Raw genomic sequence first — 20,825 nt, forward strand, 5'->3', positions numbered from 1 at the left:
ACCAAAATCTTCAACCAGTGAATGAGCCAGGAAACAAAAGTATTACAAGCATAGCTAGATTAGCCTTCAATGTTTAAAATGACCCAAGGAAGAATTGTTAAGATTTAAGGTTGAAATAGAGGTTTAAAAGCCCCAACAGTAGACTTTATTAGGAGGAAGCTCACAACTTATCCCTGCTTAAGAATTCAAGAAGTTTTTTCTAAGCTGGACACATGAAAGATTTAGTGTTGGACCAAAGTTCTATTTATGGCTGCATAAAATGTATAGAAAACTATATACAGAATAGCAACATGAACGTGGTCAGAGCCATTTCTGAAGGAGAAAGACAATGAGTGAGACAAAGACTTCACGAGGAGTCAGGAAGCATGGGTTCCAGTACAAGCTCAACTTCTGTATTTGTCCTGAATAAAGCCACTGCCCTCTCTGGGCCTCTGTTTCACATCATCTATGAGATAAAAGAGGTGACAATAGATAATCTACAACTTGTAAATTCAAAGATAGCAAAAAGCCATTTTGTAATCCATTATTCTGTGGCCTCACCTCACACCTCTCTGTACCTTTGTTCATGCTACTTGCTCTAAGTGTTCTGTACTTTTCCCCATTCTATAATCAATGAACTCTTATCCAACCTTCAAGGCCTACTCAAAAGCCACTAACAGCGTGAAGTCTCTGCAAACAGACAACACTCATGGTTCACTTCCAGTAGGTTTCCATAACACACATCAAACAGTTCTACAGTTGTTTTAGGCCCAATCAATTGCGATGCCACTGAAAGGCAGGAAACATCTACTGAGCTCAGAAGAATGATGGACATATGCTAGGTGCTTCATAAAAAGTACTCTGATGAAACACATGAATGCTTACTCATTTCATGTTAAGGTATCTCAAGTAGCAATTTGATAAAGTCACCATCTGCACATTTAGAAAGGCCTACCTGGTCTGCACAGGTCTCCATGTTGCTCTTTTTCACTGGCGTAGACTTCCATGCACCAAGCATGGTATGCAAATGAGAAGAGATCTTCTATTTTAGCAGGTGGTCGGATTGCATTGTTCAGTCTCTTAAGCCACTCTTGACATTGCTCAAAGGTTGAGAACTGACACCTTTGTAAAGCCAAACAAGTACAAATGTAATCAGAAGGCAGTTGACAATGAAAACTAAGGGAAGCCACCATTTCAAGAGTGCCTACTCACAGCGAAGTGACAACTACAGTCAAGAAAGCATTAGAGATGTCCATTCCCATGTTTATCATTTATAATAAAAACAGGTCCAACAAATTTTAGCCAGTGGTGCAAAATGTCAAAAAGAAGAGAGCTAAACATGTAGAAAACTGGGGTTCTTTTGACAAATAAAATCTCTTGAGATTGGTTAGTAACAATTATTAAAGTAACATGGCAGTCATTCTCTTCCAGGAATGGAATTTTATTATACTTCTTCCACCAAAGCTTTATGGTTGTCCTCCAGAAATATGGTTAGAGAAGTTCTTTTTGTTTTGTTATGACATATTATGCCAAGTTCACAAATAGTTCACAGTACTACTTTTGGTCAATTGGGGAATAATATCAAAATTTATCTATTTAGCAATTAGAATAAACTAGTAACTTTAGATTGAAAGTAAGATACGCTACACTGAAACTTTCAGCAATGACCATGTAGAGAACAAAACAATTCTATTACCAATTACAATTTTCAGTATATATAACTAGGAGATAACTAGGAGATTAAAATAGTGTAAAAAAAATAGTTTATCTTTTCAAATGCAGGGTTTAAAACTGAGTACTTAACAAGCAAGCTTTATAAACTGTAACTTATAAGCAGCAGCTATAAAAAGCAAGCCAAATCTCAATAGCTAGAAAGGAACTTAAATATTTACCTTAAAACCAAGGATGTCACTTAAACCTTTCCCCTCATCCCAATCAGTGTGGCTCATCAATATGCTAACACACAATGTTCACTGGCACTCCAGAATAGGGCAAAGAAATAAAGTAAAAACTTGGAGAACTAAAAACTAGTAGAGCTACTCAATTTTAAACGCATTTTAGGCATTACTTTGCAAAACCAGTATAGCAAAGATTAGGTCAGATAAAGCCAACCCTGGAGAAATTTGATGAGAAGTAGGACATTTGTAGTGTCTTAAAGTGACTCCCAGACTGTTTATAAGTTGCAAGGGAAAAAATGTACAAATTACACAGAAAGTGAGTGTTAAACTCACTTTATACTCTTGACAAGAGTGATCAAAGTTATCATCAATAAGAGACAGATGGACACTGTTTGCCTTCAGCTGTAATACAGCATCCTGAAAAGGACACAACCTCATAGATACAGAATTTCAGCTTAGAATGCACAATCTCAATTTAACCATGAAGAAACACTGGACAGACAAAAAGAAACATTCTATTATGAGGTTTTTTTCTTCAAAATGTGAATGTCATGAAAGACAAAGAAAGGTGGTGGGAAATATTCCAGATTAAAGGAGGCTACAGAATCATGACAACTAAACGTAGTATCTGCCTTGACTAGATCTTGTTCTAAATGAGACAGGAGTAGGGGAAATGTCATAAAAGGCATTATTAGGTCAACAGACAAAACTGGGACATGGATAGTAGATTGAACAAAGATACTGTAAGTGTAAAACTGTGAAGTTGATAATGATACTGTGGGTATGTATGAAAATATCCCTATTCTTAGGAAAGCATACTAAATAAAGTATTTCAGGGTGAAGAGCCATGATGATGTAACTTACTTTCAAATCATTCAGGAAAAGAATCTCTCTCACTCTCAAACACACACACACACACACACACACACACACACACACCCTGAAAGTAATAAAGCAAATGGGGTAAAATGTTAACAGCATATTTACTATTTTTATTTTTTCTACTTCTTTGTAAATTTATGTCCAAATAAAAATTTTTAAAATATCGTTCAAATAGCAAAGTCGCCTAAAGATTCAATATTTCAGGAACTAACTATTCAGAAAATATTCCTAACTAAGCTAACCCTCAAAAGCTGTTCTTCTGTTAACAAACCATGGATCCATCCTTTAAAAAATATTTTCCACACTAAACAGCAGCATAAACACACCACATACCTGATAATTTTGCAGTCTTTGCAAGTCAAATGAAGCTGAAATATATCTCGGCATTCAACACTTTCTATAAGCTGTAATGGAACCTACAATTAAAAAAGATGAAGTCCCCTTAGTCAAAAAGGCATTGACCCTGAAGTTCTTCAATGTGTCCAACCAGGGTGATTAGAAAGCTCTATAGCAGAACAAAGCACACAACTGCATAGTCATCTGAATCAACAGTACTCAATGATTTACAGGGTGATTTAGGTTTCCCTTTATCAATCTCTAAAATCAATGGCATCAAGTCACATCATAGCATGAAGTCAACAAATGAAGAGGCACTACCACATCTGGAAGAACAGGGAAATAAGTCATCACTTAGGCATCAAACTCACAAGTTCATCTTTCAAAATACTATTTATGACACTGCTGGCTGTGATCTGAGACGACACAGGAGCTGAAGGGAACCAGAATGGTTATTCTGTCTTTTTTACAGAAAAGAACTGCAGATCAAGGTGGCAGAGGGACTATACTTTTCACTTGCCCCAAATGACAAAGTGGGAGTGTGGCTTCGTGTCAGCAAAGGAGCATCCTGAAAAAGGACTGGAGATCTAAACTGCCTGCAGGTTCCACAGAAAAGACAAGGCAGGAGCCTGACAAAGTTGCTGGTCTGCTCAGTAGAAAAGACCCACAGGAGGGAGCAGGCCATAAAGTAGCCTCATCAGCTAGATCTAATTTGCTTCCAAAGCCAAGTCCTGCCAAGTGGCGAGACATGAGTAAACCAGAAGGGTTCTCTTCCTGCCATCCAGTCAGCAGACTCTACTGAACACAGGAGTAAGTACAACAGTGGAGAGGGATCAGAGAAGGCAGGCAGACAGGAGAGAAAGCATCTGAACAGGGTGACAAATCCTCAAGTTGTCATGAGAATCCTTCTCCTGTCCCTCAACTCATCCTGACTCAACCTCTGGCTTCAAAGAGCAATTTCCAAAACTTCCAAAGAGAGTCTAGTAAAGTAACAGTGGATACTCTCACTGGTTGGAAAAGGGATAGACCACTCTTAGACTGAATTATGCCTAGCCAAAATGTGGCTCCAGGAGTTGCAAGTAGCATTCCAACAATTCGTGTTTTGCATAAGAAGGAAGTAGTCTCCTTCAGCCCAGACAGAAACAAGAGTGCTGCTTGCCTAGGGTGGCCCTCGTGTTAGTTGAGCCAGTTTCAGAAACAGGCTTCTTGGCAACCCCTGCCCCACCATGCAGTTGCCAGAGTCAGCTGAGAACGCTCAGAACAAGGATGTGGGGATCAAAAAGCCTAATGCTGGACATTTTAGACAAAAACAGAAACTGGGGTAGGGAATAAAAAAGAGAAAAAAGCAAAATATTACTCAGGTAATGGCTGGGAGTTTCTACCTCAGGACTAGTACTTTCCTAATTAATCTACAAAATTCCCTTACATTTATAATTGGACCAGGAATAAGAGAAAGACTAAGAATTCTTGCCTGTGTTCTGAGAAAAAAGGAGCTTTGGCCCTCTGTTTTTGTTTAAGTCCTTAACCCCAAGGTGCTGTGAGAAACTGGAGCTGATGCAGCTAAAAATTCTCTCAAGACCTGTACATCTAAGAAGGAAAAAACAAAACAAAACAATGTATCAGTAGAGATAATTGTGAAGAAGTAACAGGAGATTAAGAGATCAGAAGAGGACACTGATTTGTTCTCAGGCCGCTCCTTTGGGTATCCTGTAACACTTGGGGGGTTTTTGGTTTTGGGTATTTGTTTTTTTTTTTTTTTAAGTACACCCCTTCTCTCTCCCCACCAAAAAAAAAAAAAAAAAAAAGCTGGCAGGCTCAGTCTAGCAATAGCAATTAAGAGGCCATAGTTCTAATTTCAGTTTTCTAAAATTCTGCCTGCATCCTGACTTTCCTGGACAATCTTCCAACCTTCCTATACGCCACCAGCCTCTGCTTTCTGAACCTCAGATGGTCACAACTTAGGATGTCCCAGGCACAGGGAACAGGAAGAGCCTGGGGTGGAGTGAGTGAGCTCCACAAATCCACGTGCTCTCTTAGCAGTCACCTGTATCTCAGTCCCCTTCGATCAACTTTCCTTATAGCTAGAAAACCTGAAAAGCAGCTAACACTATTAGCAGCTGCTGGAGGGAGTGGACAGTCTGTGCTATTTTGCTACAAAGAGTCAGTAAGTTTTACATCCCTACTATTGGACTAGAGCCCAGGAGCCTATGTCCAGACTTTCAAAATACAAACATGAAACACTTGAGGGCATGCAAAACATTTGCTACCTAAATGCTTTCAAATACAAATTTTCATTACTTTAACACTGCAAATGTAAGGAAGAAGGATAAAAATATTGGTTGCTGGTATCCAGATACAAGCAAGTCATCAGAAATAACCATATGTACTCAAGTCACAGGTAAGGGAAAACAGCAGATTTTAATAATCATGCAGATTGTCACACGCAGGGAAGTTTAATATCTAGCAAGAACAGGGACACAGAAGAGAAATACTCGATTTTATATCAAATGAACATCTCCCTTTTTTGTTCCTCTTTCTACCCCAATGTTACTCTTCAGTGTTCCCTCCACAGATTGCCTCCTCTTCTAAAAAGGCAGAGCTGGCCTTCTTTTCCTCTTCATACATCCAACCAAACCAAAACTTTCGTCACATATGATATGAGGACCACTTCTTACCATTTCTATCACCAGACATACCCAATATTCAACCTCATAAGCAAAGAATTACATATTTAAGAGTCAGACCATTTTAAAGCCAAGGATGGTTAAGCCACTATACTAAAGACAGTGGCAAAGTCAGGACCAGAATCCATGTCTGTCCTCTAGCCCAGGCTCCTACCACTGTATATGGTACTCCTTTCTTTCTCCCTTTATGATTGCCATTCCCTTCTGTATGAGCTCTACCTTAGTTTCTCTTTCACAATTAACTAGCCTCTTCACCAGGGATCTTCAAGAAGAAAAACAGAATTTAAACCAGATTCCTTAGAGGCAATTCTATCCATGGAAGAGTAGTAAGAAATCTAAAGTCACATTCACATCCTCTCTAATCCACCGATTCAATGTTTTGTAGAAACTCATTTTAATTTTGCTCTTTTCTCCTCTAACTTCTACCTGCCAGGCAATTCTATCTCCCTTTACAGTGCTTTTCCTCTTAATGAAATCCACCAAACTCATGCTCAGAACAAGGCAAATACATTCAGTGCTGTTAATCAATTCCTCAAGAGGTCAAAAGTTACATCATGTACACCAAAACTCTTAAGCACATCAATCCAAAAAAGCAGAAAAGCAGCAGTTTAAAATTTTTAAAGACATGCACAAGTATTAAAGAGACAGCACTCTCTCATTCCAGAGAGAATTTTATGTCATCACATCCTACTATATTTGCTGTAATTCAGTCTGGGTATTGGTGGGGAGGGGATATGCGCACATGAGCACACGCATGCACGTGTGTATTATTTTTAAGCACTAGAATTTAAAAGTAGGATAATATCTACCTTTTAAAAAGAAATGCCCTTTTTATAGCCTGAATGGGAAGTACTAATCTTGTATTACATTGAAGCAAAAATGGCAGTAAGTGTAAAAATATAGCAAATAATGAGTCTTAACCTAAAATCTGTAATAAATTGTGGAATACCTGGGCTCTAAATGTTATGATTTAAAAACCAGCCTAAAGAAGACTGTCATACGTTGAAGACCCAAACCCTTTATTGCTCACTTTTGATATTTACAAGATACTCTTCCAGCACTGGTTTCAGAGGCCTCTCTAGTTTATGAATGCTAAGGCCAAAGTACATTAAGTTTTAATAATAACCTTATTCTGAGGCTTGGGGAATAAAGATTTTTGATGTATGACAGTTAGACAATGGGGAAAAAAAAGTGGGAAAATGCTAAGGAAGGTGTTTCCAAATGTACTTCCAGCTTGTTCCTAAGAAGCATTAACAGACCAGTCTGGAAACGGAAGTTTCTGTGTCCTTCTAAATACTAATGTTGATTTTATAAATTATTTCTGATTGAAATCCAGTTTACATTTTTTGAAGATCACAACTCCCTCTGCTTATGTTTGAACTGTGGGGCTTTATCCCCTGCTTCCAATCTGTCCTCATTACAGGGTACCACTAAACTTTGTCTAATACAAGGGAAGGGACTCATGCCGAGAGGACACACTTAGCAGATTTACAAGGTGAGCATCTGACACTCAAAACCAGTTTGTTCCAAGCACAGGTGCAACAACAGCCTAGTATTCTCATGCTACTTACTGGGATTTCAGAAGCAGCAGACTGAGAGGCAGTCTATTGAATTACACAACAAAAATTATTTTAAATATTCATGAACTCCATTTGAACATTTACTTGATTATAAATTAGATGAACAAAGAAATGTATCTGTACATATGTAAAAATAGTTTGGGAAAAGCATAGAATGGGAGCAATTCATACCTTACATGCTACAAATGAACTGTACTACAGAGATTCTTTATTCTAGAAATTGGAAACTTGCTAGACAGTAAACGTGTGTGGATTAAAGTAATGATGTATTTCAATGTGCTGTGAAATTAAGAGAACATATGATATCAGGTAGCTATTTAAAACCTGATGGTAATTCATTCTCTTAAGTGCTAAATATGCTGATTTAAAAGCATGCAAAATGATGCAAACTGGGACATACCACAATACGGACTGGCACATCTGGGCTTTGATAGTTGATATGTGTTTAATTTAGATATAATAATCTTTAAAGGGAGGTGTCTGTTGATCTCACATATTTTACTGAAATACTTATCTGCTAAGGGAGGAAAGGAAGGAGAGACAGGGAGCAACACCACCAACTCTCTAGTCTCCATCCAGGACCTAGTAGTATAGGAGGAGTCATCGTTTCCTGGAGGAACCACAGGTTTTAGGAACCTTAGCACTAACTGTGATATGATTTATTTGTATGGGGAAGTCCTAGTCTCTCTCAATCTGAAATGTTTAAAGTCATTACAATACAAAAAATACTTTTCCACAATCATTTTCCTGTGCAAAGTCATTATCTTTGGCTTTTTAAGCAACATGCATACTCTATGCCTTAGAGGGTTATAATGCTAACCGTAAAACACTTTTAGGTGAAGAAATGGGTCAAAAGTAAGAATATGGGTAAGTTTTCTTAAGCACTGTATCTCAATCACAATGGGGGACCAACAGTTCCAGTAAACAACCTACTCACAAAGCTACTGTTAGAGACAAAGATGACACAGACCTATTCAGACAGAAATATTGCTTTTAAATGAGCTTTTAACACAAATGGGGTTTTTTAATGGTCTTATATCCATTTCAAACCCATAGTGACTTCAATTCACTTAATATTTACTAAATACCATGGCACCAGGAGACATGCTGGATTCTGAAGATACAAAGATGAACAACCAAAACATTACAACAAATCTGGTAAATGTTGCAAAGGTGTACTCGAGATACAGAAGAAGCTAGATGAGAATGTAATCAACTGTCAGGGATGGAACAGGGACTGAGAGACTTCAGAGAAGAGTTTATCACCTGAACTGGATTCTGACAGATGAAGAGAAGCACCCTGAGTAGAAGAGAGAACTCAGAAGTGTGAGGTATGGTTGACAGTCCAAGGAGGTGGCTTTACTAATACAAAGGGGAGAAGGGGGGAAAAAGGGAGACAGAAAAACTGTCAGGGACTAAGGATCACACCACTTAGCTTGACACCATGCTAAGAAATTTCATCTTAGAAGTAGTGAAGAAACACTGAAGTGCTTTAGGCTGGCAAATGACATGATCAAATCCATGCTTTCTCTCCAACAGACCCTATTTCCAAATAGATCTAAGAATAGTCTTTTAAATACTTGGCCATAAACCAAAAAGCTGAAAAATAGGGGCTATATGGAAAAATGCAATGATATGAAACTATTACTACCTCCACATATAATTTAATTACAACTTCTAGACATTTAAACACAAAATTAAATTGGGCAGTTATTACTGTCATTACTTCCACAGCAGCTGGTAGAGAATTTCTGGTTGCTGGGATGTTATAGGCAATTTCATTCTGTCTTCTCCTGTCATGGCCACCCAATGCCAAATGAACCCTGCTGAACACAGGGCTCTATGATATGAAAGCACAACAGGCCCGTGTCCTGGATGAATTCAGTGTGTATTTTACCTGACAGACATAAAACTAACTTGATAGCCATGACCAAAGCCCAAATCCAGAAGCCAGAAGGAATTCAGGCCATGATAACTCCTGGATGGAAATGCTTAACCACAAAGAATAATAAATATTAAAATAATAAATGCCAAGCACAAAGAAAATGTCAGCCACCTGAGTCTTTTGACCAGGGAAAAACGTGACGAAGGAACTAGGTAACCTTTGGATGGTTAAGTAAAATAAACTTAAGTGACAGATTTTAAAGAACCCTAAAATGAACCCAAAAACACAGAGCCTGAATGAAAGTATAGTCCTGAGCTTTTATAAGATGTCATAATACACTTCTTTGTGCTAGAACCAAAGTGTAAAAAGCCACAATACTGTCCACTAAGGAAGAAAGAAGGCATTCACTTGGCCTAATAATAATAAGTACATGAACCTTTGCATCTCTGTGGCTGAAGGCATATTAATTGAAAACTATTAGTGATGACTACACCGGAAGAACCAGTTCACTGAGAACACCCTCATAACTGAAAAGGGTAAACGCACTCTTGAGAACTGAGAGCCTTCCTTCTCTTCAGCAATATATAGTCCATTATGCAAATAAACATTGTACTTAACATCTATATTTATACCACTAAGGAGCCATTAGAGTAACTTCAACCTCTAATGAAAGTCTGCATTGAGCTCAAAGTACATCTCATCAGTTAACATTAAGGTCCAGGAAATTCTCTCAACTGAAGCAGCTGGTAACTACTAAAGGCTGAGGAATAAAAGCCTATACAGCCTTTGCCCCCTTACAAAGCTTAATGATACAGCATTACCTACTGCAAATCATGCACTGTTACTAAACACTCAGCTGCTCAGCTGACAACTACATGTATCACTTTAAATCAAGTGTAACAGCTGCCTCCTAACCTACTGTCCCAAGTGCTCAACTGAGAGAAAAGCAGAGCACACCATTTTTCACACCCAATCCTGTACAACACTCCTCTCTTTGAGAACATTAACAAGTATTTTGAATTCCTTTCTCCATCTACTTTACTGGGAGAATAGTTGATCATCACTTACATTAACAAGAGACTCCTTGAACTTGATGTGAAGTCTGTAATTAGAAAGGGCAATGATGGCATCTTCAGCACGGCCCACATACTCTGTGCTTTCTCCATGAAGTTCAAGGAAAGGAACCTTCAAAATGGAAGAAGAAACCCTTCAGAGTTCTGAAGCAGTAAAGCAAAGTCTTCGAACATGGGTCAAGTGAATGGATGATAAACCCTGTCACTCAAACTTAAAACACAGTACATAAATGGGTAAGAGGCCTAAGGAGGATGGGTCTATACCTGCAAGATTTAAAAAAAAACAAAAAAAAAAACACCTTGTTATTCACATTCTAGACTACTGAAGGAATGATAGATGATCATCTCAAGCAGTGAATTCTCAGGAAAAGTCTTCCTAAAAGGAAAGATGTTTTCCAGCTTACATTTCTACCATGTGTATGGATTAGGAAAAAATATATTTATTATATAGTACATTACTTCAATCCATTAGCTCTGATACATTGTTACTATGATGCTTAATACTTATTTTACAATCCAAAGTGGCCTAAAATTACCTGAAGATTTTCATCCTCCCGGATCAGCTGTTTCCTGGGAAAGATCTGGTTGGCCTGGATGCACTCAAGGCTGTGCCGAGTCTCTTCATCCTGGAAAGACCCAAACCTTTAAATAATTTCAAAGCTCCTATTCATCCCATATTTGATTCTTCTGCCATGCCTAGTAGCATAATGACAATGAGAATCCAGTGACCAAGGTGAACAGGCAGAAAGCTCAAGAAAAAAATATTCACCCTCATAAGTGTTCCATCCAATACAGTAGGTGCCTCTAGTCAGAGAACATGCCAATGCGTGGGGAAAAAAAAAAGTCAAGAGGTTAAGAACATTTTTATTAAGCACGTAAGTTGTTAGCATATTACGTGTAAGAGAAACCAAGATACAGTGGTTTTTTTTTTCTCTTAAGTTTTAACCTTAAATTCTTATTTTTGAAAGAAACACTGAATTATTTAAGAATGAAATGATGTGACTGGTGTCTGGAATTTGCTTCAAAATAATTGGAGGGGGAAGGGTAATGAGGAAGTGAATGGGGCATAAAAGAAATAGAATTGTCCATGAGGAAAAATTCATGAAATTGTTAAGTGAGAGTTTACTATATACCATTGTGTCTATTTTGGTTATATGTGAAATTTCCATAAGAGAAAACTCTTTTTCTTTTTAATGTAAACTTAAGAACTGAATTCTCTAACTGAAAACATGTGAACCACTATTCCTGACTTACTCTGCCTAATATCACCAATGAGATTTATTTTTATTAAGGCAATTCCCAAAGCAGCAGCAATAAATTGTAATCTAAATGGCACCTGGATAGAACTAATTATAATCTGTATAAAAAAGAAGTCTCTTACATTATGAATTTTTATGGTATGGGAAGACTGGGGGGGGCAATCTATTGGAAAGTCTTGATTGTAAATTATGATGGAATCTGTTTACACAGCAAATTTTGTAAGAGCAAATCACATGTTCAACTGACAGCACCAATAATTACAACCACTAGTTAGCAGACATTTCTGTACACACTACTTATCACAATTCCAACAATTTTTTAAATCTCCTGAAAGAAAACTCCTACCTATAAACAATACTTAAGGTTTTATCCAGTAACAATCTTAAATCATAAAACCCTTATACTCTAATAATGTGGTTCCCAAAGTGAAGTCTGCAGATTCTGAGACCCTTTCAGGGCCTCTATGAGGTCACAACCACAGTCACAATAATACTAATACATTATTTGCCTTTTTTTCACTGTTTTGATATTTGTACAAATAGCACAAATGGAACTGGTGGGTAAAACCACTGGCACCTTAGTACAATCAAGGCAGTAGCACTTTGAATGTCCTTGATAAAGCAGGGGGGAAAATGATAAATTTTATTAAATTTTGACCTGTAATTTTTTTTTTTTTTGAGGAAGAAATACATTAAACCTTTCTTCCGCATCCTGAAGTACTATGGTTGTCTCAAAGTAAAGTACTTGTGCAGCTGTTTCAGTTACAGGCTGAACTAGCCAGTTTTTTCATTGAGTGCCATTTTTAATTGAACAACTGACAAACTACAGTAATTCAGACTTAAGCATTTGGCAGATCTTTTCTCCAAATGACATTACTTGCCAATGATAAAGCTTTTATGGAAAATCAGAATTTTGGAAAATCTGTCATATCTGCCACAATAAACTTCACAGCTTCCCAGTACTTAAGATTTTTTTGATGCGATCAGTGCTGATACTACCAAGTGTGATTTTTTTTTTTTTTTTTTAAACTGAAAGCAAGTTTATTTAGAGAGATACACACTTCACAGACAGTACGGTCTTAAGGGGGAGCTGTTTAGGACACAGACATTCCACAGGCAGCATGCGGGCCATCTCAAAAGCCAAGAGGGAGGGAAACAGATGTGTGGGATGTTTAAAAGTAGATACACACTTCATAGAATACAGGCCGTCTCAGAAGGCAAGAGTGACTTAAGTGTGATTTTTAGAAGAAATTATATCATGAAATATGTCTACATTTGGAAGATCTGTATTATTCAATAAACCATTATTCTCAGAATGACCGTGTGATGTTACAAAATCAGGCATGGATAGAAGATCCATTTAAAGCACAGGATAGACCAATGGTTTTAATATAATAGAATACAAGCAGCTCACTGATAGGGCTTCAGATTCCACACTGCAACTAACCTTCAAAGAATTATTATTTGTCAAGTTTTGGTGTACTATGATAGAAGAATATACACAACTACCCATAAAAACTATTAAAATACTCTTTCCTTTTCTAAATACTTATCTGGGTGAGGCTGCGTTTCATTTATTTCAAATAACATATTTTAACAAATTGGATGGAGAAGTAGATATGAGAATCTAGCTACCATCTATTAAGTCAAATATTTAAAAGATTAGTTAAAATGTAAAAAAAAGCCACTCTTTCACACTAATTACCACTGGAGGAGGAAAAAATTACTTTTCATTAAAAATGCTAACATTTAATTAGTTATATTATTTTTAAGTGAATTTATGAACATTTTAAAGATTTCTCAGCTGTAACTTTTAATATAGTAAATACAGACATACTCCACTTAGACAAAAGCTCTTCTGGGTCCTCAATAAGATAACACTGTAAAAGGAGGTCCTCAGACCAAAGAGTTTGAGAACTGCTGCTCTATTATACTCCAATATTAAACACAATCATCCCTCAGTACCTGAGGGGTACTGGTTCCCTCCCAAAGATACCAAAATCCACAGGTTCTCAAGTCCCTTATATAAAAAGGTATATGGTCTTTACATATAACCTATGCACATCCTCCTGTATACTTTAAACGATAGCTGCTTACTTATAAAACTTTACACAAAGTAAATGTTATGTAAATAGTTGCCAGTGCACAGCATATTCAGGTTTTGCTTTTAGGAACTTCCTGGAACTTTCCCTGTTAATCTGGGTTGCCTGAATCCATTAATGTGGTACCACTAACTGTACCAATTAAAGCTGTTTCATTTTAAGTCAGACTTTCTCTAAAACCATTCTCCTAGTGATGAAAAGAAGAGCCATATAGAAGCTTGAGTAGCACTCGCTCACCTAGCTACCACCTACAGAACTAGTATCATTGCTACTCTAGCTGAATGGGCCCATTCCAATCTGTCTAAGGGGCCATTTTATCTTCAAGCACAAGCTTTTAAAAGGTGTTTTTGAAAGTTTGATATTTAAAATGTAGAAAGAAGTTAGTGGCTTCAATTTTAAAAATAAAACAACTTTATAAAAATGGTTCATGAGACGTTACAAAAAAGTATTAAACTTCAGTCATTATTAAATAGGGACTCTTATTAAACAAACTATATGTTAATAGTGTCACTTCCTTAGGACTGCTAGATATTCACCATGATTGTCAAGAAATCATAGCTGATAATCAAATAATTTCAAAAGCATAAGCATAAAAATCTATTCAGTTATTCATAGCAAAAAAACCTAAATAAAAGTTTAATGAAGTTAGTATATTTCAGTCAGGTTGATATGAAGTGGCCTGGAGCCTCCAAAAATATTATTACCTAGGGCGTACAAATGGCTCCACTCCTACAAACACCAAAATAATTCGTTAGCTGAAGAGCTCAGTTCCATTCTATTCCTTTCCACTCATTTCTTCTGAAATCAATGATTGGGTCAAAGAATAAGGGACATATTTGAAAGGAACTGATTTTTCTATAATAGCCTTTTTCTTTTTAACCAATTCTATTTCTATCCTTAAGAGGTAGTTCTTGACTTAAAAGAACACAGAGTATTTGCACTTAGAATTAAAGAGAAAGGACAGGAGAAACCTTGAATTTAGCAAGATTTTTCTCATAAACCAATAGGGGATAGGCAAGAAATGCTATGAAACATGGAAGGAAATTTTTAAATATTTACTTTTTAAACTCACATAAATATGTAAGGCCTAAACTTTTTAATTTTTTTAACTGAAATATAGTCTGTTTACAATGTGTCAATTTCTGGTGTAGAGCATAATGTTTCAGTCATACATATACATACATGTATTCATTTTTATACTCTTTGATTATAGGTTACTACAAGATATTGAATATAGTTCCCTGTGCTATACAGAAGAAACTTGTTATCTATTTTATATATACTAATTAATATTCACAAATCTCAAACTCCCAATTTATCCTTTCTTACCCCCTTTCCCCCTTGACAACAGTAGATTGTCTACTATGTCTGTGAGTCTGTTCCTGTTTTATAGAGAAGTTCATTAGTGTCCTCTTTATTTAGATTCCACATATGAGTGATATCATGGTATTTTTCTTTCTCTTTCTGGCTTACTTCACTTAGAATGATGATCTGTGTCCATCCATGTTGCTACAAATGGCATAATTTTATTCTTTTATGGCTGAGTAGTATTCTACTGTATAAATATACCACAACTTCTTCATCCCATCATCTGTCAATGGGCACTTAAGTTGTTCCCATGTCTTAACTATTGTATACTGTGCTGCTATGAACATTGGAGTGAATTTATCTTTTTGAATTAGTGTTCCCTCCAGATACATGCCCAGGAATGGGACTGCTGGATCATACGATAAAACTATTTTTAGGTGTTTTTTTTTTTGAGGAATCTCCATACTGTTTTCCATAACGGTAAGGCCTAAACTTTTATTCTTTTCAAGATCATTTTATAGAGATACCCATTATTTTAAGTGATTCCCTGACTAAATTTCTACTGATCTTTAATTGGCATAGCACTGAAATAATACAGCAGGCTTAAAAAAAACCAAAACACTAGAGAAACAGGCAAATATATTCAGTATCTTATAGTAACCTATAATGAAAAAGAATATGAAAAGGAGAATACATATGTACATATAAGACTGAAACAATATGCTGTACACCAGAAACTGACACAACATTGTAAACTGACTACACTTCAATCAACCAATCAATAAGACTGTCTCAGTTCACATTACCTGTAAGGCTTCTGAATTTATTTTTCCCCCTTGTACATAAAAAGGCATTTAATCCTCAAGGATTAGGATAAACTATTCACCAACTTTCCAAAAAGAATGGTGTTAAGTATTGCTTGGCTAAACGTAAATTGAATTAACTGCCTCATTTATTAGTTTCATAGGTAAAAGGGAGGCCAACCTTGAGTTGGCTGATAGAGTAAGAGTTAGAAGGAGACAGAAGGCAAGGAAGAAATAATCTGGTAAACGCTGGCCTGATAAGAGGCTTGCAAACAAATTTCTCCTAGGCTAGCTATAAGCAGTAATTTATTAGCAGCAGAAAGAATGTATTCTACATGGTCAATTTCCTGGTATTGCTGAGGAACACCGAGGATTGTGGAATCTGGCACCAGCTCTGTAAGGTCGTTACGGTCACCGATAAAATCTTGAAAAAGGGATCAGTCACCACAGTTCCAGGATAATTTCTGCTACTGGCTAAACTATGCAGGTGAGAGAGTTAAGTCTACACTGCAGAGGGGAAGTTAACATTAAAGATAAATATTTAAAGAACACGTGGAGCAAAGGCTGATGAGTGAAAACAGCTATTAACTAAATTCATATATAGCGTTTCCGAATAAAAAAAACTACCTACTCCTTAGAGTGAAATGTGTGTAGGAACATTTGGCAAATGTAAAAGTCAAAGTGATTATCAGTTCCATCGTCACTTCCAGCTACCATTCTTAAGACTGGTATTAAAGGCCATCAAAAATACAATTTCCTTTGATATAATGCTGGTGATTTGTTTCAAAATAATCTAAAGAGGTGGGGATGAAGGAGTCAGAAGAAACAAGTGTGGCCATGAACTGATGATTATTGCAGCTGGTTGATGCACATACGAGGGTTCATTATACTACTGCCAATTTGTATAGGCTTGAGATTTTCTATAATGAAACATGAAAACATTTTCCTAATGCTTAACCTCCCCAAAAAAAAAGACACACTTTGATCTAATTTAAGAACCTTTAAAAGTATGAGACAGTGTTTCAATCGAGTGCAGAGGTATACACTAAAAAAAAAAAAAAAAGAAAATTCAGTGCTCCTGAATTCTCTGCACCAAAAATAAGGATTAAGGCCATATAACCAAAACGGTAAAACAATAGAAAATATTAATTAGTATTACTTAAATCAATGGTTCAACACCTTGGAAAATGTTATGCAGCTGGTATAAAAAAAATTAGGAACCCAATGAATCAAAGGGAAATGTTTAATTTATTTAGTGAAATAAGCAAAACAGAAACTTAATTATGTTTTAATTCCAACTACGTAAAATATACATATGGACATAAACAAGTTAGAAAGGAATACAACCATGGGTTTTGGTGGTAGAATTGTAAATTTAAGTATTTGTAAAAACTTATTATAATGCTGCTTTACAAGTGATTAAACAAAAAAACACATGGCCATACTGCTCCCCAACTACTGCGCAAAGAATTATTTCCAGAGTGCACCAGGAAGACTGTCTGCAGGGCACCAGAGACCCCAGCAGCAACAGAAGGAGGACCACTCCGTTGTAGCCGTTATACAGTGAAGGACAACCCATCAAGTACAGAACATAGCTGCTTTCAAAAGCTATCATTTGCTATTCATTAGCACTGGCAAACATATCATATAAATACTAGGCAAACGCCTTTCCAATTCATTAAAAACTCAATACCAGAAACAAAAAGAGGGCAAAAAAGCTTTTTTTAACTAAAAAAACCAACTCAGTACCAATAAAATATAGTCTAGAGGCAAATATTAAAAGTTCACTAGTGTTTGGGGATAGGATACATCAGAAAGTTGTTATGTCCCAAACTAAGAAAAAACTGGCACAGCTTTAAGATGAGAGCAATTAGTTACCTTTCTCCTCATTTTAATATGACACTTCTGCACAACTGGTTTTTTTGTTTTGTTTTAGTTTGTTTTTAATTTTGAAAAGCATTTTCCACCCATGTCCCTAATGAAGCTTGAAATTAACATGGCCTTTTCAATTCCTTCTTTGTGCACCAGCACAAAATGAAGTTTGGATCTAGGAAACAACACCAAGGTAGAAGCAGGATAATATTACAGAGAATCATGTCTTTTTTAAGCCTTAAAGCACTGTTTTCATAGTTTCAGGGTTGACAGAAATGTGGTCGGCTCATTGCTCCATCTTCTCTGCCTGAACTGGGCCCTAAATGGCCCACCAGTCATTGAAATGTCCACAACATGCTCTTTTCAGTCAAAAACATAGGCAGGGGGTGTGCAGAGCTAATTCATCTTCTTTGGGATAAAAATATTGCCTTAAGAAGGTAGAGAATTGCTTCTATTCAGAAAGGTAAACTTTATAAAGAGTACATGTACGACCATATCATAATTCTCCTACACACAACACACGCACAGAGAAAAGCTTTTCACTCTATTTGGCTTCCTAGAAAAGGAATAAGAAACCTAAAGTCTAAGAAACTTGGATTTTAGTCGTGACTTCATTTACCACCTGACTGAAAAGTAAGAGACAATATCTAACTCACAGGATTAAAATTAATAGTTTCTCTGTTTGGGGGTTTTTGGCTTTTTGTGCCACGTGCGCCACCAGGGAGGGCATTTATTACTGAGCACATTGGAGAAATGACTGGATGCAGTCAACCCCGCCCCCAGCAGCAGGGACCCCTGCCCTCGACAGAATACTCTATAATTATTACTACTAAGCAAATAATAGAAGGAAACAGGACAGTTCTGAGGAAGAAAAAGTGAAATGATTTCTCACAAAAACAAAAATGGGTAAGTACGAATTTATTAGTATTCACTTAATTGTCAGGACTGAGTTCAAGTCCAATTTTCCTGTTACTTCTTTGTACTTACCATGACAGGAGGACAAGATTAGGAGGAGAGATCCCCGTCCCTTCTTCAATATCTGGCAAGGCTTTTCTTTCCTTTATGCCTGGGTCTTGAAAAAGTAAAAGAGAGAAAAAGGACAAAATTGGGAATTTCTCCCCAAATGGCCATACCTTAATTAAAGGAACTACATACACATGGACCTAAAGACTTGACCAATGTCAGTCAAGAAAAAGTTGGCTATCACACAGCCAATTCCCACTAATCAAATCTAAACTCCATAATTCCCTTGTGAAAATCTTCCTAGTCATAACCTATTTGGGCAAAAAAGTTGCAAAGGCTTATGTTCCTGATGTTGATAGTAATACGAAAAATATTATAAAGCTTAGATGAAAATAATAAAGCAATAAAATTAAAACCAACCAGCAAATACAAAAATAATATTCTTGCAATATTACAGGATGTTGTTGTGGTGATCTGTAACTTCAAAATGAATCTCCCCATCTGTGGGAACTAAACTAGTTTATTTAGAAAACAAAATATGAAAAAATTTGCCTTTTTGTCCCAATATTCTATACTCACTGGAAACACACATAAACCGTGCTAATACCTCTACCTGGCTTTTAAAAACAACTATAAGGATGAGGGAGGAATACCTAAGTGGAAAATCAAAGACAGGCTAGTAAGAGCATTAGCAAGTATTTTAGAAAAAAAATAATTTGTTTCATGCAAAGCCATGATTTCTGGTTTGCTAAACTTCCATGAATATAGGAGATTTTGAGGAGTCTAGGATGATTCAATATTCAAAGTAAACTCATTATGAGCAGTGAAAGTGAGGGAATAGAGGACATGAAAGAAGTAGTAGGGCCCAGAACACGTAGAGCCTTGAGCAGTTGTGAACAGAGGAGTGCTATGAGGTGACTTACTTTAAAGGATGGCTCTGGCTATAGGGTGGGAACAGACTAGACTGCTGGGGGGCTAAGGGACACAGGAGAAGGCAGGAAGATCTATTAGAAGATAGTAGTGATGGAAACGATGAGTATCGTTAGACTCTGGATATATTTTGAAATTACCACCCACAGGATTTAAGCTAATGAATTAGGTAAGAGAGAAGTCAAACTTTTTAGCCTCAGTAACTAGAAGCCAAGATTTCCCATTTACTGATGAGAAAAGACCATAAGAAAAATGGATTTCCCGCTGTGTGCAGAGGTACAGGAGGGGGAACAGGGAATCAAAGGTTCTGTTTTAGACATGTTATGTTTGAGATGACTATCAGATATCCAGTTGAAGATATCAAGTAGATATCTTCAATGTCCATCAAATGATGAATAAAGAAATATGGTACATCCACACAGTGGAATACTATCCAGCAATTAAAAGGACTGAAATACTGACAAGCGATACAACATGAATGACATCACATTAAGTGAAAGAAGCCAGGCACAAAGACCACATATTGCATGATTTCGTTTATATCAAGTGTCCAGAACTGTAAATCTATAGAGATAAAAAGATTAAGTGGCAGTTCAGGAGTTAGGCTGAGGAAGGAACAGAGAATGACTACTCATGGATATAGAGTATCTTTGTGGAGTATAGAGTATCTTTGTGGAGTAATGTAAATGTTCTGAAGTTAGACAATGGTGGTGCTTAGCACAACATACTAAAAACTCCTGAACTCTGTATGGTTTTAAAGGGCGAGTTTTATGTGATATGAATTACAGCTCAATTAAAAAAAACTGTAGGTGAGAAGCATGAATGTAATCAAACCCTTCATGAAATACTAAAAATAATCTTACTGCAAAAAAGTTATGGGACCACACTGCTATCTGGCTGTAACTGTATTACTGCCTCTGAGACCTTGAGGGGTGGGTTGGTACCTACTCTGTAGCAGAAATGTAAACAAAAACAAATATGCTTTTTTTTTTTATTGAAGTCTGGTTGATTTACAGTGTTGTGTTAGTTGCTAGTGTACAAAAGTATAGTGATTCAATTATACATCTTTTTTTTCATATTTTTTGCATTATGTGTTATTCTAAGACATTGAATATAGTTCCTAGTCAGACCTCATTGTTTATCTATTTTATATATAGTAGTGTGTATCTGCTAATCCCAAACTCCCAATTTATCCCCACCACCACCACCTTTCCTCTTTGGTAACCGTAAGTTTCTTTTCTGTGTCTATGAGTCTGTCTGTTTTGTAAATA

The 20,825-nt window shown here is 36.5% G+C and overlaps 1 protein-coding gene across 13 annotated transcripts in view; it reads right to left on the reverse strand.

Annotated features, from left to right (window-relative positions):
- MTMR3 (myotubularin related protein 3) overlaps positions 1–20,825 on the reverse strand; it is a 113,473-nt gene that overhangs the window by 31,659 nt on the left and 60,989 nt on the right. For 11 of the 13 annotated variants that reach the window (XM_064481095.1, XM_064481090.1, XM_064481096.1 and 8 more), the window contains 6 exons: positions 18,649–18,733; positions 11,087–11,121; positions 10,854–10,943; positions 10,313–10,429; positions 3,093–3,175; positions 935–1,101 (listed from right to left, as the gene is read on the reverse strand). In XM_064481095.1, the coding sequence (XP_064337165.1) occupies positions 935–1,101; positions 3,093–3,175; positions 10,313–10,429; positions 10,854–10,943; positions 11,087–11,092 (463 nt within the window). In that variant the 5' untranslated portion in view covers positions 11,093–11,121; positions 18,649–18,733. The remainder of the gene's footprint in view (positions 1–934; positions 1,102–3,092; positions 3,176–10,312; positions 10,430–10,853; positions 10,944–11,086; positions 11,122–18,648; positions 18,734–20,825) is intronic. The other 2 variants (XM_064481092.1, XM_064481091.1) reach the window with 1 other exon arrangement.

This window comes from Camelus dromedarius, chromosome 31 (assembly GCF_036321535.1).
Source record: "Camelus dromedarius isolate mCamDro1 chromosome 31, mCamDro1.pat, whole genome shotgun sequence".
Classification (NCBI taxonomy): Eukaryota; Metazoa; Chordata; class Mammalia; order Artiodactyla; family Camelidae; genus Camelus; species Camelus dromedarius.